Consider the following 24,539-nt stretch of genomic DNA (forward strand, 5'->3'; position numbering starts at 1 on the left):
ACTGTGCATTTTGTTCCAAGATGAAAAAGAGTTGAGCTCTCAAGGCTAATTAGCATTCCTGCTGAGATACAAAGCACCATGTGATTTATGTTGCCATGGGAAAGGATGCAGAGGAAGCCATTGTAAAGATCAGGCTACAGACCTTCCTGGAATATCAGGGAACATCACAAACAGTGGTTTAAGTCTGCCTGGATCCAGGAGAGAGAGGGAGAGCAGCTAGAGGCCAAAAAAATCTCAATGGTTCACTGTGCAGGAATGCATGGTGGGAGCTTGCGTTTGGGTGGAAAAGACCAAATTCAAGGGGAGTTAAAACAAGGCTGGAAGAGTCACCTAGCTTGGACTAGAGGGAAAGTCTCTGGGAAAAGAAAACATAACGAAAGACGATGCTAAGGAATAAACCCTCAGAAGCTAAGAATCACTTTGGATTGATTCTAGGAAAATTGAATGCCTAAATAAAGGACAGTGTAAAATATACCTGTGAAGTGTGTTTTTATGCTAGGATAAGAATAAGAAATGGAGTATTCTGTTCCATGATTTAAAGTATAACTTATCTCAAAAAATACTGTAATTGTAGTTAGTATTTGTAGTCATTTGTTACAGTAAATGTCTTAAAAGGTGAAATCTTGGCATGCTCTTCTTTCAGCTATTAACTGGATGTTCGAAGTTATCGGTCTCCATGGGGATCGTAACAACTATCCTTTTGGCTGTTCCTTTCTGCTGAGTTTGATATCCATACCTGTTTTCTTGGGCATTGTTTTCTTGAAGTTTGTAAAATATTTCTACTTCGGTTTAATTTCCCTTTGAACATGACTCCTTAGTTAATTTGGTTTTGTTCTACCATGTATCCTACTTTTAACAAGGGATGTACACGCCTTTCATTGCATGAGGATAGTTCTGAAGGCATGCCCTTTTACTTCAGAGAATCTTGGCCTCTTACTGAACCCAAAAGTTTAGCCTGGCCTTTCTCAGATCCTCTGCTGTGCTTAAGAGATGGGACCCATTGTCAGTGAACGTTTCTACTCTTGGACCTCCACCAAGTAGATACACAGGAAATAAGGTTGGCAGCATTGTGATATCACCCTCACCTATTGGCATTGTATTACCATGCTTGCAGCTGTCCTGATCAAGAATTCTCTGCATTTACTGTGTTTACTGGAGGTATCCAAACAGTGGAAAGGGGGCAAAGATCCAGATGGTAATCAGAGGAATGTCCTTTTTTATGACTGGATTGAAAGAGACAATCAACAAACAGAAGCTAAATGAAATGCAATATTTTTATTTCTATTTTTCTTCTCTTCCTCCACCATCTGCATTTTTCCTAAATGCTTGTTTCCTTGTTGCTTTTTCATTTTCTTTCCTCATGTCTCTTTTTTTCTCTAAATCTCTGACCTACATTTTCTTTGGCCAGGATTTTACATTTGGCGTGTGGGGGTAGGCGCAACCCAGCAGGACCTAAATTACGCACGATGACATCGGGCGTGCTTCCCGACGTCATCGCGCTGTCTCGCGATATTTTGTTCAGCAGGCACGCACCAGAGTTGGCCCGCCGATAATTGATAGGCCTATTAAAGCCATTACCCAGGTAATTAACCTGAATTTCACGCCTACCCAACCTTACGGTTGGCAGGCAGGTGAAAAGGCCAAGCGGCCTTTACGTTTTTTAGGAAACCTCATCCTCAAGCGGGATGAGGTTTCCCAAAGCTTTTACTAATTAAATAAAAACTTTTTCTGAAAAATAAAAACATGTCCCATTTTACGCAACATCAAATTTTTATTGCATTTTTTTAGAAGTATTTCAGTCTCCCTGAAGCAGCTCCATGCCACAGGGAGATTGAAGCGCTGTTTCACGCATGCGTGAAAGAGTGCTGGACCCGACTCTCCCACCTCCTCCTGCCCGCACAGGTAGTGCTCAGTGCCACTGCTCACGTATTACGCTGGACGGGCCTTAATTGGCCCGCTTGCGTAAAATGGCAGTGTGGAGCCGATCACAGGTGGCAGTCGCCTCCAACCACCCCTGCCTGCTCCCGCCGAACCCGCTCGATGTGGGAAGAATTCAGGTCTTTGTCTTTTTCATAATACCACTGCTCTCTTCTCCATCCACAAACCAAAATGTAAGCATCCCACACCATTCATCCAAAGTCCATCTTCCCCCCACCTCCCAACTGTACAAAAAGGCACCTCCAAAAATTGGTCACTTATTGGCAATGCCAAATAATTCACGTTGGTCCAAATCTTCCGGTCTCCAGATCGTCAGAGACCAGATGTACAACTGAAAATGCACGTTCAGTCCCTGTGGAAATCCTGACGCATGGACCTACACATTGCCTGGGAAGTTTAAACTTCCAAAGGGCAATTCCTTGCTGCCTGGGACCTTGTGCGGAAAGTCTCTAACTCTGAGCTAGAGTCAGAGAGCTGGGACAGATCTGCACGACTTACTTTGATAGATACCCAGGAAATGTCTGACAGTTTAAAATCTGGTCTAACACCTGTGTAGCTCCATAACCGACGCCCTCAATCCCCACCTCACCACCTCCCCCCCCCCCCCCCCCCCCCCCCCCCCCCCCCCAACCCCCACATACCCCTGACCACCCGAATACTCCCTGACCACCGGACGACCACCCGACTACCCCCTGACCAGCCAACAACTTCCCCAACTGAACCCGACTAACACCCCCTCCTCCCCCTCCATCAGACCCAACTACTTCCTGACTACCCAAATACCCACCCCCCACCACTCAACTAGCCTCTCGACCACCTGACTGTACCCACCCCCAACCATCTGACTAACTCCCCGGCCCAAACAACACCCCCACCTCACCCACCTCATGCACCTCACTCTCACCCACACACTCCTACCCACCTCATTCACGTTATGCATTTATCCATCTCACCCGCCTGCCCAACTCCACCCACATACCAACCTCATTCATCTACTCACCTCAACCATCTACCAACCTCACCTAGCTAACCTCACCCATCGACCAACCACACCTGCCTACCCAGCTCATCCATCTACCCACTCACTCACCTACCCATTGGGCTGGATTTTACCGTTGGCGAGCGGGGCCCGATGCGTAAAATGACGCACGGTGAGATCGGGCGGAATTCCTGACATCACCGCGTGCCATTTAAATTTTCAGGAAGGCGGGGGCGTAGCAAAACCAGCTGCACGCCCACCAATCTGTCAATGGCCAATTGAGGCCATTGACAGAGCAATTAAAGTAATTAGTGTACCTGCCCGTCCAACCTTAAGGTTGGCAGGCAGGCCAGGAGCCCCATTACAAACTAGAAAAAGCATAAAACCTCATCCACGGGCAGGATGAGGCTTCATGTAGGGTTTTTAAAAAATTAACAAAGTTCTTTTGGAAATTATGAACATGTCCCAACGCATGTGACATTGTCACATGAGAGGACATGTTAGAGAAATTTTATTTTTCTATTTTGAGCTTTTTCACATTTAGAGCCAATCTCCCTGAGGCTGCACTTAGCCTCAGGGAGATGAGTGCGCTCTTTTGTGCTCATGCGCGAAAGAGCACACACTTGATTTTAGGAATCCCCTCCCCCCCGCCACCCACACAGGGAGCACATAGCACTTCCCTGCGGACGTCACGCTGGGCGGGCCTTAATTGGCCCACCCACATAAAATGGCGCCCGCCTCCAATCAGGGGCACCAATCGGATGCGTGCCTGTACATGCCCGCCCATCAACTTCCCCCCACAACAGGGGGATAATTCAGTCCATTGATTCACTCACTCATCCATTCACTAAGATTCATTAAAAGACTGAACCTTCCAAATACTTAACAGAATATGGCAGCTAGTGGCATAAAAAGGTGCGAGTCCTCTCTTTCCCCAAACTTTACTCCACGCCAGTGGAGTTCCCCAGGGATGATGCACTGCATAGTTCTTTGACAACCGGGCTCAGAAGATTCCAGAAGAAATGCACAGTAGTGTTGGATTGAGGAAATCTTTGCATGCAGCAGCAATACATACAGCATTGCCACTGCTCGGAAGATTCAGGCCAATGTAATAAATACAAAGCTGCGTCTTGAAAGCAAATATAACCTACGGACAACTTCAATGTATCACGTCTGTTCACAAATTAAAACATGGAACACGAAGGTAAGTTTAAGGCCCCAGCAGGTGAAATAAATGGCTTTTATGGGATAGAAATATATTTACATGCATAGTTGTAGAGAAACCACTCTGTGTCTAAGTCTGAGGAAAACAGTTTCTCTGCTGCAATGGGTGCTGGATAAAGAAGTCCCCATTTGACAAAAGACCAGAACTGCATCATAAAGCATCACATCTCATTCCACAGTATCCCAAAAACAGGGGTTCTTATCTGGAGCACTGCCCCCAGCAAAAGTAATTGAACCACCTATGGAGTATGCCCATATGAAAAGCAATTGGAGGGGGTAGGGAGGGGGCATAAAATCAAATGGTGGGGAACGGAAAATTTCAGAAATTGTACGAGGGAGGGTTTTCGATTAGTGTGGAAATGGAGCAGGGGAGAGTTGGATATCCCTCCTTTCATGGGAAAGGACTCTGTGCTGGCAATGAACTGGGAAACTGAATGAACAGAGAATGAAAACAAATCCTGCTGGCAGGGCTCCAGAATTGGGCACAATCCCAGGCGAGAATGAATAAGGTTGTCCCTTATTTAGGGTTTTCACAGTATCCTCGATGCCCTCAGCTACATATTACCCCTGCTTTCCCCTTCATGAATACAGCATGAGTATCATCACCTTTCCAAAAAGATCCTCCGTGTTTTCTCTTTACCAATACTCATTCACCCTCCCTCATCCCTCTCAATTCCTTACAAACCAAATGTGTCAACAAGCAAAGCTGTCTCACCTACCACAACCAATCATATGGCATATTCACTTCCTTAAAACACTTCCTCTGACTCCCTGAGGGGCATGTCACAAGATTAACTAATAATTTGTAATACTGTATGCCATTGATGAACCAAACCAACCCCAAAGCTTTATTTCACAACAGGTTCAACTCAGATTGCATAAATCAACTGGAAGGTGCTATGTGTGAGTCCGCATCTGATCTAAAGTCCAGCCTCCCAAAATAAATTACATGGCATTCAAAAAGCAATTAGCAAAAAGACTCCACTTTTGGGTCTTTCTCTCTGTCTAGGCAAGATTTTACACACTCCTGCCGGTTGGTTTGAAGGTGAGGGACACTTAAAATCCAGCAGGTTCCTGCGCCCCACCCAACACCCGACCTGTCTGAAATTTTACAGGGGGCAGGGAAGGCCTCATCCTGCCACTGCCAATGTTTTACCTGGGGTGGGGAGAGGCCCACACTATTCGAGAAGTCCAGCAGCTTCTGCTGTGTAGGCCGGTGTTGGGCAAGGGAGGGGAACCTCCTTTGTGGGACCCCTGGGCCAATCAGAGGCACTTCCCCACCACCCAGGTTATCCGCCTCTTTAACTCTGCACCCAGCCTTTTGAATCCAACCCCCTACCCTTTCACTGAGACCCCTGACCTCGGACTTACCCGGGCTCTTCAGCATGGTGGGGCTACCTGTAGTCCCAGCAGTGACCACTGCCTGGCACTGCTGGCACTACAGAGCTGCCAGCCATCCGATTTGCCAACAGCTCTCTAAGGCAGAACTTCCAGCTAAGATGGGAGTGGAAGTCTCATCTTAAAGCAATTAACACTGCTCCCAGCATCAAATAGCTGTGGGGCAGCTGCTGGAATCGCTAGTGGGCTCCCCGCACCCCTGACTTTTTAGCCGGGCGGGCAGGGTGCCCCTCCCATAAAATCTAGCCCTCTGTCTCCTCCTTTCTCATTCTATGAGACACTTTCTGATTTTAATAGTCTCACAAACCCAAAAACTTGGAAATTGAGTTTTTTTGATGAATGACACAAATTGAACATTTTTTGTTTGAAATGTTAACTGTAGGTACTGGACGCAGGAAGAGTTGCGGAGTATGCAGAACCCTACGCTCTTCTAGAGAACAAAGATGGTTTTTTCTACAAGATGGTGCAACACTTGGGCAAGGCTGAAACAACTGCTTTGACCAAGATAGCCAAAGAGGTAAAGTTGTACATGAAAAATCAGCAAGTTTTGCACTTCCTTCACAAATTTAATTTACATATGAAGACTAATTTGTAGCTCTTTTCATACTTATTTTCAAATCAATGATATAAGCTGTGTTTTATAACTGATGTTACGACCGGGATGAGAGGAGTGTGCATATGATCTAGCCACAGTATTCCACAGGCCGTACCATTAACTTAAAAGTTTAATTTTCTCACCAAAATAACTAATCATCTATTTCACCTATTTGTGCCCAGAATAAAGGAGTCTTCGACCAAGCTTCTTTTAATAAACTCGGAATGATTGTTTATTATAAAACAAAACTTATTTTTAACAAGTTGCAAGTACTGGTTAACACACATTTGTAATTGGGAAGTATAACTATCTACCTCTTCCCAAAGAATTCCCCCAGCACACACGCAGACACACACAGACAAACAAAGGACAAACAGATAGTCTCTCTGCAGAGATGGGCTTTAGAGGATGGGCATTATAAAATAAAGGATAAAGTTCACAGGGTCTCGATACATTTGACCTATGGACGTCTGGAAGTTCTCACCAACTGGTCTCAGCTTTGCAGGTCCAAATGCAGACCAACTACACTCAGATGAAGGTTCTCTGGCTACAGGTTGATAGCCGCACACAATTGCCGGCAAGGTAGAGAGAGAAAGCCAGTTAAAGTAGCCTTCCTTCCGCAGCTTGTTCCCCAATAAGACTGCTTTCAAAGCCTGCAGGTTCACAACTTGAGATTTTTTCTCTCTCCCATGTGATTTCCAGAAAGCTCCCAACCTTTGCCTTTTCAGTTTTTGTCGCCATCAATTAGTGATTGCTTTTCAAAACAAACAACCAGGTCTTCCTCAAGTACCATAAAGATCAGCTGATTTCTTGGAAGTGGCCTGCTTGTTGACAGTTCCAAGGTAAACTCATGACCTTTTTTAAAAAAAAGAATCCCGGGTTAGCATCCAAATGAACAGATAATGCCATGTCCTTCCATTTTGTAAAAGAAAAAAAATAGTCCTGAGAGATATGATCAAACACCGACTTCAGAACATCCTGAAGTCCACCAGTTTTTTTTCTTTTTGAAACAGATTTTTGCTGACCGTTATGTTGAACTAGCTGTCAAAAGACACAGTGGTGCCTCTGCAATAAGAGATGAAAACATTAATAAAAATATTTTTAAAGAAATGCAACCACTTAGGATAACAGTAGGGAGGACTTTGTATGGAGTAAATGCTCCTCATCACTCAAATATGGTCACCAAGGCCTGTCCTAACACCTGTACAACTGAATTTGAAACAGTTTTTAAAATCTCAAATCCCAAGGGCATCATCTGGAGCAGCATACAGATATGATCTGGTGATGCGTGCGATTGATTAAATGACACCAAAATATCAGCTGTTGGTTAATTCACAAAGCTCTATTTTCATGTGCTCTATTTTTCTAACAATATTCATGCAAGTGCCACACAATTGATTTTCCACCTGCAAAACTTTGAACATTAATGGCTCAACTCTGCCATATATGTAATATAATCCTGCCATTTTTTGAGTAAGTGGAAGTTTAGTACTGGGGGGACAATCTTGGAAGAGGTTTAGTCTTGTACCATTCATGCTGATCATCTGGGGCTGGACTGCAGTGTTCTTTTAAAGTCTTTTTTCATTAAAAAAAAGTTCTGAACTCTAGTGTCTTACTCTATCACTATTAGCTTACTAATGTTAAAAGGAGATGACTATCTGGTCTAGTTTTTTTTTCAATCATTACAAACCTTTGGCTGCAAGTTAACTTTCTAATCAGTTCTCTGTATACTCTTTTAAATATGCATGCACAGAAATCTTCCTGTCTGTCAAGGTAAATCAAGTGGGAGACACATTTTTTTCTTTTTTGTTCATTGGATGTGAGTGTCACTGGCAAGGTCAGCATTTATTGCCCATCTCTTGCCCTTGAGAAGGTGGTGGTGAGTCACTGCTTTGAACCACTGCAGCCCATGTGATGTAGATAAACTCAGAATCTTCTCAGGAAGGAAGTTCCCGGATTTTGGTCAAGTTACAGTGAAGGAATGGCAATTCAGATCTCAGTACTGTTTTCTTGTGATTTTTAGTCATACCATCACCAGATTTGCCATCATTAGCAGCACCAAGTATAATGGTGTCTTCTCCATTATATAATGGGAGCCACTCAAAAAGGATACTGTAGAATGAGAATATAAAAGAATCAAAGTTTGTGTGTGACAAATGGGACAACAATATCTGATGGAGGTGTACAAGATTATGATAGATTTATAAAAGATAGATAAGAAAAGCTGTTCCTATTGGCTGATGTTACAAGGACTAGGGTGGTGGAAATGGAAGTGGATACAATCAATAATTTCCAAAGGAAATTGGATAGACATTTGAGGGAAATAAACTTGCAAGACTGTGGGAATAGAGCTGGGTAATGAGACTGACTGGATTACTGGAGAGCTGGCATGGATTTGATGGGCCTGCTTCTGTGCTGTAATAACTCTTGAGTCTCTGCATTATAGAGCAGGTTGTAGTGCTTTAGTGAATATTCCAGTGAGGGAGCACCAAATCATCAACTCATGAGAATAACACATGATACCTTCTATGATTTTTGTATATTTCCAAAGGACACTGCAATTTATGAAACTTGAAGTAAGAGGAACCCATTTCCTTTTTGATAGCGCTTAAATGTCAGAAATGGCTCAAAGTAATTCACATACAGTGAGTTTCTTTGAAATGGTGATTGTTGTTATTTAGGTAAAGAAGGCAATAAAAAAAATCATAGAAAATTTACAACACAGAAGGAACTATTTGGCCAATCTACCCGCGCCAGTCGATGAAGAGTTACCTAGCCTTATCCCAACTTCCTGCACTAAGTCCATAGCCCATAAGGTCACAGCTCTTCAAGTGGACAAAACAATTTGAAATCAGATAGATGTCCATGAGATGCCTGAAGGGTGTTATTTAAGCTGATATGGCCTCAGTATTGCAACCAATGCAACCCTCACCCAGATATCTCATTTCTCTTAACAAGCGGTAAAGAAGATGTAGACCTTTATCTATATTGACTAGGATGATGCTTCTTGCTTCAGTACATTCCTCCTTTGTTGAATGTAATGGTATAAATGTGATTTGGGGGGAAAAAATTAATAGAAATGTTAATCAAAAGAGAAACTAAGACAACGAGTGCCAAAAGGAGAAAAATGAGACAATGATTTAAATTAGATTATGATAGTTTGAGATATAAATCATATAAGCATGACCAGTGCTTATAACTAGAAAGAGTCCACTCTGCTCTAATATTTCATAATGAGAAATGTAATTTCTCTGATTGTGATATTTGTGCTAGTTTGAGGATGCAGACCTTTGCTACATTTTTGCATAATTCATTCAATTATACAAACTAAAAGCAGCTTACCCAAATTTACCTCATTCAGTCTTCTCAAAAAGAACATATTTTAATACTTTGGATGGTTTAAATTTATTTACTTTACTTGGATATAAATGTATTCCTCATAGACAGTAATATTACCTTGTGCCTGCCTAAGCCTCTTAAGGCTTTTGTTAGGTATAATTTTGATGAGTAATCACCCTAGTGAAATTTAGGCAAGCATTGTGAGAATGCATTAGCTGCAGTATAACTACAATAATTGTAATGTAAACTTTACAATTAGTACAAGTCACATTAATATAACATTTAATGGTGCCCACAAAACATCACAAAGCACATTACAACCAATTAATTACTTTTGAAATAAAAACAGAAGATGCTGGAAATACTGAACAGCATCTGTGAAGAGAGTAGTTAACATTTCAGGTCAATGTCCTTTAGCACACCCCTTTGAGGAGCTCTTGATTTAAAGCTTGAAAATTATCTTTTGTCTCAAAACCCTTCATTTCAACTCGTATTTAAAAGTGACCTGTGCAGACAAAGATCAGATTAATTCTGGGATTTGATAGTCATTTTTTTTAGCCTTGTCCCTAAACCTCAACGAGAAAGATTTCATTTTGTTTGTGTAAATACATCTTTTATTAATGTATTCTTGCTCTTGAATACATTTCAGATAAAGCTGAAGTAGCCTTGACATCAGTTCATTTTTGTTATGTTTACTTGTCAAAGAACAGAGATACTGAGGAAGTGTGAAAAATGGCCAGAATGTGGTCATTATAGAACAGTAAGAACTGATAGCATTTCATTTCCTTTTTATTCAGTTCTTAACGTTTATCGGAAGACTTGCATCTGTCTCGGCACAAGTAGAATTTGATAGACTATAACAATTCAAGGGCTCAGAATATGACTACCTTATTTCTTCAGTATCACTTTTTTTTACATTTTCAAGATGTTGCTTGGTTCAGTCATTGTCAGACTGCTTTTTTTCATTGTAGTGGTTCTCTCCATAGCTCGATTTACCAACTCAAATAATTGCTTTACGCAACAAATTCAATGCGGAGATTTAATACAAATAATAGTGAAGTATCTACGCTTGTCAGTCATGCTTCTGACAATGTTATGGTTCTAATCTGATATTACTGTCCAAACCTATTTTGTTCATTTCATGTTAGAAAATGAGAAATCCTTGTGCAGGAACTAGATTTACTTACCTTTTGTTACCCAGTTTTTTCATTTATCTTTCAATTTCAACTGCATGAAATGATTTTGCTTATCATAGCAATACTTTTTTGTCCCATTTGATACTGATAAAGCATTAAAATATATCAGCATGTATGATCAATAATTATTACAATTACAGTGTCACGAAAAATGTTAAGATGTATGCTTTAAATTCTCCTGTGCATTACTTTTCTATTCTAAATAGTTCGGTAAACAATTGGAGCCTTATGTCTTAGGGTTATGTTCCAAACTGATGAAAAATATAAGTCTGCCATGTTCTGCAGTTAGTGTAAATATGCTTTAGGATGAAATAATTCACAAGACTTATCCTACAATAGACCTTGCCTGATGCGTGGCAGTGACACATTTTGGAATGTTTCAACCATTTTTCCACAGAAACATTTGGGGAAATGGATTACTTTAAATATTGTGTTTTAAGCCTTATTGTATTCATACAAGGTATAAAGAAAAGGAACTAGCTTTCATGATGTTTCTTCTTAAATTGTAAATAATAAGAAATATGTTAGTTTGTTTCAGTAATCAATAAACACAAAACAACCAAATGTGCTGAAGAGTAGCTGATCCTAAGTACTGAGCTTGAGGACTGGTAGGCCTTTCCTTTCTGGCTGTGAATAGTGAGATGTTACAAGATACTAATTCAGGCAGCAAGAGAGTTTTGTTTTGAAACAGAATAGTGAGAGGTAGAAAGGAAGCTAATGCTACAAGAAGGTTGGTGTGCTGGCGAGAATGACCTAAAATCATTTATTATCTTATGTCACATAAGACAAAATGCTGATACAGTGAAGTGTGGTCTGTTCCTTATTTTATCTGATTGACTGAATATTAGTTATGATGTTTGAATTAAGTGGTCCAGCCCTAACTACCAATCTGTATATTTATTTACCTGTGAAATAAGGTAACTTATCAGGCCTTGATCCACCTTCAGTGAGATTGAAGAAATATTTTTACAAAAGGCAGGAATATCTGGTTCAGGTCACAAGAGGGTACTATTGTTGCATCCTTCGGGTATGCTAGCATGCAAGTACATATAGAGCAGCACTAGTCACTTCCCATAAAAGCAAAATGCTCACACCACTTACAGGAGCAAATGATTAACACCACTGAACCCAAAAAGGTACACAGCAGATCCAAATCTGTGAAAGAGTTATCACTGTCTTTGATATGAATCCAACAAACTTTGAACTTACTCACCCAAATTATTTGTTGCATGTTAAAATAAACCTTATTCAGTTGTTTTGATCCAATTTCTATTACGTAGACAGGCTGGTAGTTATGGTTGATTACTATTGTGCCTTTTGTTGCACATTGGACAGATACTGTAAAGATTTATGTTATACTTCATAGATACAGTTTCTATTTGTCTCTTTCACACTGTCAAAACCATGAACTAGTTCCTTTAGATTGGTATTGTATTTTTTAATTCCTTCTATGTTATTAATCTAGTACAAAATATTGCAGTGTTTCTCCTTGCTTTTGATTGATTAAAATGTGTTGTACTAATGACAGTAAATTCACTTAACTCATTTTCCCAACGGAAACATGTATCTGAAGGAAATGTAGGTCCCAGAGAATCACCACTACATTGTTGAAGTCCTATCTTCAAAGTACACTCCCTTCAAGCACAGCTGTCCACTAGGAGCACAAAATCAGAGAATTGACCCTTTCATGTTGGTTCATTTTAACATGGATTTATGAGATGAAGCTCCCAATGCAAAAGTTGCCTGTGACTCAGATAATAATCCAGAGATCATTACGTTTGAGGTTCTGCTTCTTAATTTAGCCACTGGCTGCTCTTATTCCCTAAACATAACCTCTTTCCTAGTCCTATCTATGTGGTTGGTACCTATGGAGACCAGAACTGGATCCTCCCCTCCCATTGGAAATTCATCTCAAGCCCATAGCACATGTCCCAAACCCTGGCACTGGGGAGGCAACACAGCCTTTTGGACTCTCGCTCTTGCCTACAAAGAACTGTGTTTATGCCCCTGATTATACTGTCTCCTAATACCATTAAATTCCTATTTACTCCCTCTACTTGAATGGCTTTCTGTACCACAATGCCATGGTCATTATGCTCACCATCCAGCAGCCCCCTGCTTTCATCCACACAGGCTGCAAGAACCTTGAACCTGTTGAACAATTGCAAGGGCTCCCCCACTTCTATCCTCTCGATCCCCATTCCTGCTTCACTGACAGTCACACCCTCGTTTCCCTGACCATGGACTAGATCTGACACCCTAGCCTAAGGGGTGTGACTAACTTCTGGAACAAAGCGTCAAGGTAACTTTTTCCCATCCTAATGTGTCGCAGTATCCGCAGCTTGGTGTCCAGCTCAGTAACTCTGAGCCAACTTCCTCAAGCTGGCTGAAGTTCCTCGAGCTAGCTGCTGAATCCAAACCACTCAATACTCAAGCTAGAATCAACTTTGGCCTAATGGGTCAAAAATGAATTCCCCCTAACCCCCGCACACCCGAGAAGTGCCCTGAATTTGTTACAAATTAGCTGTTCAATCAGGAGGGCCTACAAGGCTGGTTGTTTGAGGAAATAGAATTGTCACTATTTAGGTTCGATTAAGGCATATTGTTGAGGATCTGTGAATGGTGCTTTAACCTCCATCTGACCTGAGAAATGTTTGGTGCAGATACTTCATTGAAGAGTCAGGCAATTCTTTGCCTGTCCAATTCTTTACTGTATACAATGAGCTAAGATAATTGGTTCCAATTAGAGGGTTTTGTGTATCTGTTCCACATATCACGAGCTGAACAATTAGGAATTAATGACACTTGAAACAATTTTTAATTAGACTTGAAATAGTATGATTATGAGCAGCTGCTAGAATATGTTCTGGAACCTGTTCAGAATTCTGTTTCTTCATTTTCACAGATACACCTGAAAAAGAAATCTGCAGAGGGAACACAGACTGACCAAGTACTAGCCAATGGTTCGGCAATTGTATCGCCTAACAATATTGTCTTTGAGACCTCACTATGAACACAAGAAACAGTGTAATGGAACATCTGTACCTAACAGTAAAAACAATGCTTATGGCATAATCTTTCACAGGCAGGATTGTTTGACCTAAAGAAACAAGATTTGTAGAATGGATAAAGATTTGCACCAAAAAAATTTCCATCATTCCATTACTGGACCTGATTTTATTGCTGTTTGTAGAATTTGGCAATATAAAATATGAATTTAAACTTGAAATCAAACAAAGATGTACTTATTCTGTTGCCTAAAACGGACTCTTGTCTCCAATAAGATATTATCAGATACACCAAACATTTTTTTAAACCGGTGAACTGTGAAAATTTGGGAGGGAGAGAAATTTCCCTTTAATAATTGAAGTGCGTTATGTTCATGATTACTTCTTATCATGGTGGAGTAGGTGATCCATGTGTAGAATTTTCAGGGGACTACTGTTGCTGTAGTTTGAACCAACCAGCCCCCTGCCCCCAACCACAAGTTTCCTAAATAAATTGTCATCAATTTGATACTAAAAAAGCGAACTCATGCCCAGTTTATTCAGTATACCTGATATATTAATTCAGTTCACGCAGACCATGGATATTGTACAAGTAGCTCACTTGATACTTTTACCATATTTGCTGCTTTAGTTCAGTGATTCACTCATGAAAATTAAAGACTCAAGATGGTGTAAAGTTTATATTTTGTTCTTTATTGATGGTTTTCCTTATACTTAATTGTCAGAAGCAATAAACTACTTTTGTTTAATTGGCAAGTTAATCGTGTAACAGGTCTACATTTTTCAGGTTTCATTTCAGATGGCAATTTAGTTGTACATTAGTAAATTCAATAGTTAGAGAAAATTCTTCTACATTTTTAGAAGTGTCAAGACTTGGCTAAAAGTGAAATTAACTGAATGCACAAGGAGAGTTTTTTGAAGGAGGTTGCTCACATGAAAATCTTCTAAATGCTGCTGCAATGGAGCGACTTTATCCGAAATGATGCTGGAGTAATTAAACCTTCGAACTTTCTTTGATTGAGTCAAAAAATAGCACTTGTCCTCCTACTGCCAGTTATTTCTTGAATATTGCAACTTGAATTTAGTGGCAATGCAGGGTTTTTTTTTAGATTATAAATTATAAAACACCAGTTGGACTGGTTTGTTTAACCTTCAACTGGAAGAGCTTTCTATTTTTTGAAGTATTCAGTGCCTTAGTACAATAGTAAAAGTTACCAAAGTTATTCAAATAGATGGGCCACAATACTTCATTTTATTGTACTAAAGACCAGCAGAGATTGTTAGGTTTTATTATAAGGAAAGGAATGAGGTAAAGTAATAACATGCGATAAAGAATCTTGCCATAATGCTCCCTCAAGGAATAGTTTGTTTATTTATCTTTAAATAGCACCTAATTTACTTTCAAAAATTCCACGTTTGTGATTTGTGCTGTTGAAGAGAGCAAAGTTAATTTAAAAAGCTGCATTTATTTTGGATGAAATTATAAGAGGTTTGGTTAAATAGCAAACTGTGTTTCAACAGTTTCTGCAATGCCTTCAAATGACGCTATTCCTCTGTTTATATATCTAAGAGTAATAAATGCATTGAAACATTTCAAGGAAAATGTTATTATGCTAATTAATTAAATCCTATTAGAAGCACAATAGGATGCTGATTTATGTGAATGTTTATTTTCATTGCTCAGGGTTACCATGAGTGCAAAGATTATTTTGGTTAAGATTTCAAGACATCGTTGAGTACAGTAACTTTGTATGGGTTTAAACTGATGGTGTTTAAGTCCAGCCTGAAAGAAACTAGGAGTATGTATATGTATATTAATATGAACAACAACTAGTAAAGCACTGAAAAAAATCATCAAAGGAATCTGTGCTTTGTCACAAGAACTATTTTCCAATATATAAAACTAAATCTTTGTAAATGCTGGATTATATAGGTGGTTAGACTTAAGTCAGAAGCAATCGATCTGTGTTACTCAAAGCAACCTGCCCTGATCTTCCATCCATTCACAGATCAAAGGTTGATTTAGCTCAGGAAATGTGATGTATATATCTAAATTAAAGTTGATCCAAGATCATTCATACATGGTGCATTTTAAACTGGATACAATCAAACTCCATTTATGTGGCCGCTGTTAGTTGATTTTATTGAATTATCCACTTTATACATAAAGAAGCTTAAGCTGCAAATTATTACCGTTTTAAAATTGAGAAAGGAATTAAATACAGTTGTGAATTTGCCTTAATCAAAATGGGTTACACAGATTTCCAGAATAACTAGTGAGTTTTGTGTTAATGTCTGTGCGTATATTAATTTTACTGTTTATTGCTTTTGTTTGTGTGAAATGTTTACCATATACCTTTGTGATCTTTACAAATACTTCAGTAGAAATCCTACAGATGCTATGACCTATTAGCTAACATTTAATAATATTCTGTTTCTACATAGTGTTTTCATGCCTTGTCAGTTAACTGGTCATCATTTGATAGGTATGATGTAAACCAAATGTACCTAAGACTCAATGTCTGTCATAACCATTAAACTTCTATACACTTACTTAAAGCATGAACGTTTTCTCAATTGTGGCAGTGTTAATACAGCACACTCATAGCTGATATTTTTAAAAATTATCCTTATATGTAACAAGTTTTTCACCAGCTGAATTTTGAATCCTTGTTGAACTCGGTTCCAATTTGAATATTTTCTTGGTTTAGGATAGTGCTTTAAGGCAAACATAAAACAATGTATGTTTTCTTCCCAATAGCCTAGTCTATCAAAACATGTATACTAGGGCAGGAAAAAAATGTTTAAACTCTTGTTAGTTGCTCCAGATAAAGAGAGTAATGAAGCAGGAGTGGGGATGTTTTGTGAGAGAGAGCTTTTCTAGAATCTAATCACTGAAATGTCACCATTAAATCTTCACATCATGGTCCAGATTTTGAGATGGCAATGTTGGAAAAATTGTTGGTTTTTACTGTCATTACTCCACCGAAACTGACAGCAAGTTCTGAAGTCTGCAGATGTCCAGAATAATGTGGAAATCCAGATGTTGCTGCCAATGATTCTACACTCCCTCAGAAGGTGCACTTGTTGAGGTCTCCCCAGACTGCAATCCCCAAGCACAAATAGCCATCAAAATACTATAATTTCTAATCATAGCAGCAGAGGTTTTCCAACCACTAGATCATTCGGGTTTCTTTTATAATGATCTGTTATGAGGAAGCTGAAATATGGGGCTGGATTTTGTGGTCAGTGAGCTGTCTTCAAAGAAGTCATCATCTCAATCAATGAATTCATGAAAACTTCCACTTTTACACTGTTAGTCTCACTGTTAAAACCCTTACAAAATTTACCCTGTTGAATGAAGTGCAACTGGGTTTTTAACAGCATAATTAGATCATAATTACTTCTAAATACCCTCACTAGCCCTGAAAAGCTGTAGAATGTCAAAATTTTCCATAGTAATAAAGAGTCCACATTTTAAATTTTTGTTTGTATTAAGAAAGAAACTAAAATAAAAACAATCATTCATATTTATTTTGCTGCCTGAAAGCTTACATGAAGGATAATCAGTACTTTTAACTTGCTGGTTTGCTGTCTGTGCAAATACTTCAATTGTCTTGCTGACATCACTGATGCGGGACTCCTGGACAGCCCCTTGATTTGGCACCAGATTTAACTTGCCATCGAGAAATGGGAAATTCACACCACAGAGATTGTGAGATCTTTGTGGACAGTTTTGTTTGAAATGAGATCACAAAATTCAGCACCATATTTCAGCTTCATAACAGATAACAGATCATCATGATAGAATCCTGAATGATGTAGTAGTTGGAAAATCTCTGCTGAATTTGTTATAGTTTTTTGATGGAACATTAAGGAGACTTCTGTCTTAAGTAAGCGTAGAAAATGCATGAAATACTCAGCAGACCCATCAGCGCCTAAACAGAGAAAACATGGGTTAACAAATTTGGTTGTGAACCTTTACTCACAATTGGGAATTTTGGGTGTTCTGTTTAAAAAAAATGTAGTCAAGTAGTCATCAGACCAGTTTACTGGAAAATCAACCATGTAAATTCTGGTAGTTTTAACTACCCTCTGGCTCTGAATCAAAAATGTAAACATTTTGCTCCTGGTTTTGAAGCTGTTGGAAACCTATTAGCTAATTTTTTTACAAATGCAAACATTGTATACAGCCAAATACTCCACTGAAAGAAACCTGTGGCTAGATTTTGTGAACCTCAAGTTTACTGGCTGTGTGAGATTTACATATTGATAGCTGCTGTACAAAGCACCTATCTAAGACGAATGTGAAAGTAGCCTAGGTTTCATGCTATTACTCATATTTGTCTAAATTGGGCTCCTAACTGCAGGCTTTTATCTCCCCACCTGTATGCTAGCAAAACGGAACAACCATAGACAATGTATAAAATGTGCATTTATCCAGCATCAACTCATCTCTGAATGTTCCAATTGGTGAAGTGTTGTGACTGTTGTAGAAACAAACATGGCAGTCGTTTTGTGCAAGAAAAATTCCCAAACAATGATTTAAATGGCAAAAAAAAGTGTAATGTTTTTGGTGAGGCTGAAGCCAAGAAACTGTATTGGACATGTAACTCCACCTAAACAGACAGGATGCCAGCTTAACATCTCATCCAAAGGTGAATACATCCAAAAATATAGCTGCCCCTTAATGGAGCAGCAGATTATGAGTTCAAATCCTGGAATGGGAATTTAAGCCATGACCTGGCCCACAAGCATTGATGTTACTAATAAAACAGAGGTGACACATTTTAGTCAACTACTTGGTAAACAATTCATCCATATGGTGTCACTGATATAAATAACCTATATTTGTACAAAACAATTCAAATTTCTCAATAAAACAATTAGCTGTGAAAAAATGAAAATGCTTTAAAAAATATGATTACGATTGGGCGTGAATCAGTCACAGAATCACACAGTGCAGATGAGGCCGTTCGGCCCATCGAGTCTGCACTGACACGTGAGAAACACCTGACCTACCTACCTAATCCCATTTACCAGCACTTGGCCCATAGCCTTGAATGTTATGACGTACTAAGTACTCATCCAGGTACTTTTTAAAGGATGTGAGGCAACCCGCTTCCACCACCCTCCCAGGCAGCGCATTTCAGACCGTCACCACCCTCTAGGTAAAAAAGTTTTTCCTCACATCCCCCCTAAACCTCCAGCCCCTCACCTTGAACTTATGCCCCCTTGTGACTGACCCTTCAACTAAGGGGAAAAGCTGCTTCTTATCCCCTTATCCACCCTGTCCATGCCCCTCATAATTTTGTACACTTCGATCAGGTCGCCCCTCAGTCTTCTCTGCTGCAATGAAAACAACCCAAGTCTACCCAGCCTCTCTTCATAACTTAAATGTTTCATCCCAGGCAACATCCTGGTGAATCTCCTCTGCACCCTCTCCAATGCAATCACATCCTTCCTATAATGTGGCGACCAGAACTGCACACAGTACTCCAGCTGTGGCCTCACCAAGGTTCTATACAACTCCAACATAACCTCCCTATTTTTGTAATCTATGCCTTGATTGATAAAGGCAAGTGCCCCATATGCCTTTTTTACCAACCCACTAATATACCCCTCCGCCTTCAGAGATCTATGGACATACGCCAAGGTCCCTTTGTTCCTCAGAACTTCCTAGTGTCATGCCTTTCATTGAATACTTCCTTGTCAAATTACTCCTTCCAAAGTGTATCATTTCACACTTTTCAGAGTTAAATTCCATCTGCCACTTATCTGCCCAGTTGACCATCCCGTCCATATCTTCCTGTAGCCCAAGACACTCAATCTCACTGTTAACCACCCGGCCAATCTTTCTGTCATCCATAAACTTACTAACCTTAGCTCCTACATAGTCATCTATGTTGTTTCTATAAATGACAAATAATAGGGGACCGAGCACAGATCCCTGTGGTACACCACTGGGCACTGGCTTCCAGTCACTAAAGCAGCCTTCTGTCATCACCCTCTGTCTCCTACAACTAAGCCAATTTTGAATCCACCTTATCAAATTACCCTGTATCCCATGTGCATTTGCCTTCTTTATAAGTCTCCCATGTGGGACCTTGTCAAAGGCTTTGTTGAAATCCATATAAACTACATCAACTGCACTACCCTCATCTACACACCTGGTCACCTCCTCAAAAAATTCAATCAAATTTCTTAGGCATGACCTCCCTCTGACAAAGCCATGCTCACTCTCCCTAATCAAACCTTGCATCTCCAAGTGGAGATAGATTCTCTCCTTCAGAATTTTCTCCAATAGTTTCCCTTCCCCCTACGTGAGACTCACTGGTCTGTAGTTCCCTGGCTTATCTCAACAGCCCTTCTTAAATAGCAGAACCACATGAGCTGTTCTCCAATCCTCTAGCACCTCCCCCATGGCTAGAGAGGAATCAAAAATTTGGGTCGGAGCACTGGCGATCTCCTCCCTTGCCTCCCTCAGCAGTCTGGGACCTGTCAACTTTCCTGAAAGCATAAACAAAACTATACATTACCAAATAGTTACTTATGTTTCAAGAAAGGCAGAAAATGTTCGAAATATTCAGCAGGTTTGACAGCATCTGTATAACGAGAAACAGAGTTAGCATTTCAGGTCAGTGACCTCTCATCACAACTGGAAAAGGCTAGAGGTCTAACAGCTTTTAAGCAAGTACAGAGGCAGGAGAGAGGGCCAGGGGAAAGGCCAAAAATAAAGGACTGTGATAGGATTGGAAGCACGGGAGGGACATGTGGATGATACGTTTGCCATTTTAAACTCAGCTGCATGTAACAATTTCCTTACATGTTTTAATGGGCTCCATTCTGTGCTCAAATTCACCTACGAAGTGGAGCAATCAAATGAGCTCCCCTTCCTTGACGTACTGGTTGAAAATTCTGCTGGGAATTCTCTACCATGGTTTACTGCAAGTCTGCCTTCACTGGTCAGTATATGCATTGAGATTCTTAAAAGTTCCACATACTATAAGATTGGTCTTATCAGCAACCTTGTAAATACGGCCCAAGCCATTTGCTCACCATGCAAGCTTAATGCTGAAATAGGGCGCATCGAAGGCATTTTGCAGGATAATAGCTACCCCGATCAGATCATTCCGCACTGTATATCACACAAACTCATGAACACATCTAAGGCCATCACTTTCGGCCCTGAAAAGAGCCCAGTCTATCTCAGATTACCCTGGAAGGGCAAGGTATCTCAAAAGTTTGAGCAACGGGTAAAGTTAGCTATTTCACGCTGCTACTATGCAGTAGCAACATGAGTGGTATTCGTCACCAACAGGGTGCTGCTGTCAAGCCGAAAAGACATTCTGTCTATCACACAAATGAGTAATGTGGCACATGAATTTCAGTGCCGGTGTGATGCTAGATATGTAGGTCATACGTCCCAAAGACTGGCGGATCGTATCAAACAGCATGTCCCAGTCACTGTTTGCAATGGGCAGGGTACAGACCGTAAACCAACTCATGCTTGCAAAACTCAAAACACAGTGTCCAACATTAGATGTGATTCCACGATTGGACAACTTTTGCTAAATAATCCTCAATGTGCTAAGAATTATGCTGACAAACAACTTAAGATTGGCAGTCAGATTCGCAATGTGCCGCATTTGCATATACACATATATTTACTACATATATTAACACACGGCCCTGTTCTTTGCAGGCAGAAAGAACATGTACATATGTTGTGCCTGTTTCAGCTAAACGAAATAAGTGACAGCCATTCACTGACTCATTCTTCATGGCAATGCCTTGACCAGATTCAAGTTGCCTGGTTTAAATTTCAAACAATGCTTGGCAGTTAATTGTCAGTCAACATCAGTGATGCATTCTTCATGGCAATGCCACTTGCCAACCAATCAGCACTGTCTTCACATACAGTATAAATTGTTGTTTTACCCCTTATATTGGTACCCTTGTGAGTGTCCTGATGAGTGCAAGATGAAAAGCATAGACGTCTTTTTTCTTCAGCAACACTCAAGTTCTGTACTACCGAAAGGACACTAGTGTTTGTTCGACGTTCCGCCCATTGAATGTGGAGGATGCGGCAGAGGCATTGCTGATGGAATTTCACTAGCATTGTTATATTCTGCTGATACACAGTCCAGGTCTTGCTGCAGTACAGGAGCGTGGTGATGACATCTGTACTAAGACTTGTTGAATTGTGGAGGCCTTCATCACAAGAAACTTCATCACAATCCTGCAAATGCTTCATGATGCTATAACTGCAACTGTCTTGAGTGGGAGATCTGAAAAGGCACTTTCAAAATCCAGACTCACGTTAAGCAAAGCTGTCTGATGGCCTCCTTACTATTCACAATCTACCAGAGGATGATCAACAATCAACTGCCTTCTGTTATCAGTATTAAATACCATCTAGATGGAAAACTCTTTAACCCTAGTCACCTTCAAGCCAAAGCTAAACTGACCACCACATACACATGATCTACAGTTTGTAGATGATGCAGTGATGTTGCTCATTCTGTAACAGATTTGCAAGCCGCCCCTGATTCTACATACAAGACGCTCGGTCTGTTCTTCAATGTTGTCAAAACAATACTCGTAAATCAACTCACAACTGGCCAGCCAAATATCCCACCTCCCATATATGTTGGAGAGACTGGGATATGTTGAGCACTTTCCATACCTCGGCAGCCACCTCACTCGAAAGGCTACCATTAATGAGAAGACACAACACTGGATCAGCCATGTCAGTTCAGCCGACTGCAAAATACCACCACGAACATTTGACAACAAAGACCTCCATTAAGGGGTTAAATGACAAAAGGGTTGATGATGCAAGGCAAAAGGAAATGGTATTGGGACAAGTATGGAAACTGAAGATGAGTCTGTAGGAGGTTTAAATGGGATTACCAGAAGCATCATCAACAGTTGCCTTCCAAAAAAGAGATTATGATCTGAAATTGTTGAACTCAGTGTTGAGTCTGGAAGGCAAAATTTGCCTTAAGTGCTGTTCCTCAAGATTATATTAATCTTCACTAGAACAGTGAAGGAGACTGCTGTGAGAGTGGGTGTGGGTTAGAGAATTAAACTGACAAGTGCTTGAAAGCCAGGGGTCATGCTTGAGGAATTGAGCAGATGTGTTCCTCAAAGCAGTCATCAAATCTGCATTGGTCTCCCAGTGTAGTGGAGACCATATCGTGAGCAGCAAATATAGTAGACTAAATGGAAAGAAGTACAAGTAAATTGCTGCTTTACTTCAAAAGTGTATTTGGGGCCCTGTATAGTGAGAGTAGATGGAAGGGCATGTGTTACATCTCCAGCACTTTCATGGGGAGATGGTGATTGAGGATTGGACCAGGGTGTCATGGAAAGAATGCTGGAAGGGGCTTCCCCAATAGAGGATTCATCCACACAGTGGCTGACAGGGCCCTGCACCGTGTCCTTCCATTTCCTGCACTTCTACTTTCCCCTTCCACTATCTCCCAGAATCATGATATGGTTTCCCTTGTTACCTTCCATCCCTCCAGCTTCCACATTCGATAGATCATCCTCCACTATTTCTGCCACCTCCAGTGTAATGGCACCACCAAACACATCTTCCCCTCCCATCCTCTTTCAGGAGATGCAACACCTGCCTTTTTATTTCCTCCCTTCCCACCATCCAACACTCCTAGGTGAAGCAGTGATTTATTTGTGCTACTTGTAATTTACGATACTGAATTCGCTGCTTCCTCTACACCGAGAAGACCAAATGCTAGTTCTGTCGAAGGGTCATGAGGACTCGAAACGTCAACTCTTTTCTTCTCCGCCGATGCTGCCAGACCTGCTGAGTTTTTCCAGGTAATTCTGTTTTTGTTGCAGATTTGACTATTGCTTTGTGGAACACCTCCATTCAGCCTAAAGCATGCCCTCGACCAGCTTCAAGCCACCTCCCATTTTAATTCATCACCTGACTCGCACACTAACCTCTCTGTTCCCAGCCTCCTTCAATATTTCAATAAAGCTCAATGTAAGCCTTAAGAACAGCAACTCATCTTTTAATTAGGCACTTTAGAGCCTTCAGGACTCAACACTGAGTTTAACAGTTTCAGATACCTCTGTCCCCACAGCAGCCATTGATAATGATTCTGCTACATCTCCTGTAGACCACTTGTACCATTATGATCTCCTAAGGACCACTTGTACCATTATCATTTCATTTTGCCTTGAAGCATCATCCCTTTTGTCATTTAATCTCTCCTGTCTTCCACTCCATCACAGACCTTATCTTTTGTTCTCTTTTCCTCCCTCCTTTTCCTGCCACCATACTTGCTTTAAACCTGCAGTGTTTCAGATTTTCAACATCTGCAGTGTTTTCTTTTTTGATTACTTATGCTTTCCTGTATTTGTTCAAATTAAGGATGATTTAATCATAAAATCATAGAATAGTTAGTTACAGCACAGAAGGAAGCCATTTAGCCCATCAAGTCCATGCTGGCTTTGTGCAAGAACAATTTAGCTAGTCCCACTTCCTCACCCTTTTCCCTTAGCCCTGCAAATGTTTTCTCATCAGGTGCTTGTCCAATTTCATTTTGAAAGCCACAATTGAATCTACTTTCACCTTCCCTCTCAGGCAGTGCAATCCAGATCCTAACCACTTGCTGTGTAAAATAGAATGACTGTACAAACATGCAAACATATGAATAAGAAGTGGGAGTAGGCTATTCAGACCCTCAAGCCTGCTCCATCATTTGTTAAGATCATGGCTGCCCTGATTTTAGCCTCAACCGTACTTTCCTATTTACCCCCTATACAATTTTGACTCCCTTGTCAATCAAGAATATGTCAAACTCAGCCTTAAAAATGTTCAATGAGCC

At 40.4% G+C, this 24,539-nt stretch overlaps 1 protein-coding gene across 2 annotated transcripts in view; it reads left to right on the forward strand.

Annotated features, from left to right (window-relative positions):
* abcc4 (ATP-binding cassette, sub-family C (CFTR/MRP), member 4) overlaps positions 1-16,230 on the forward strand; it is a 516,215-nt gene extending 499,985 nt beyond the window's left edge. For both annotated transcript variants that reach the window (XM_041199134.1, XM_041199135.1), the window contains exons 30-31: positions 5,922-6,056; positions 13,575-16,230. In XM_041199134.1, coding sequence (XP_041055068.1) covers positions 5,922-6,056; positions 13,575-13,682 — 243 coding nt within the window. In that variant the 3' untranslated portion in view covers positions 13,683-16,230. The remainder of the gene's footprint in view (positions 1-5,921; positions 6,057-13,574) is intronic.
* Positions 16,231-24,539: the final 8,309 nt, after the last annotated feature.

This window comes from Carcharodon carcharias, chromosome 11 (assembly GCF_017639515.1).
Source record: "Carcharodon carcharias isolate sCarCar2 chromosome 11, sCarCar2.pri, whole genome shotgun sequence".
Classification (NCBI taxonomy): domain Eukaryota; kingdom Metazoa; phylum Chordata; class Chondrichthyes; order Lamniformes; family Lamnidae; genus Carcharodon; species Carcharodon carcharias.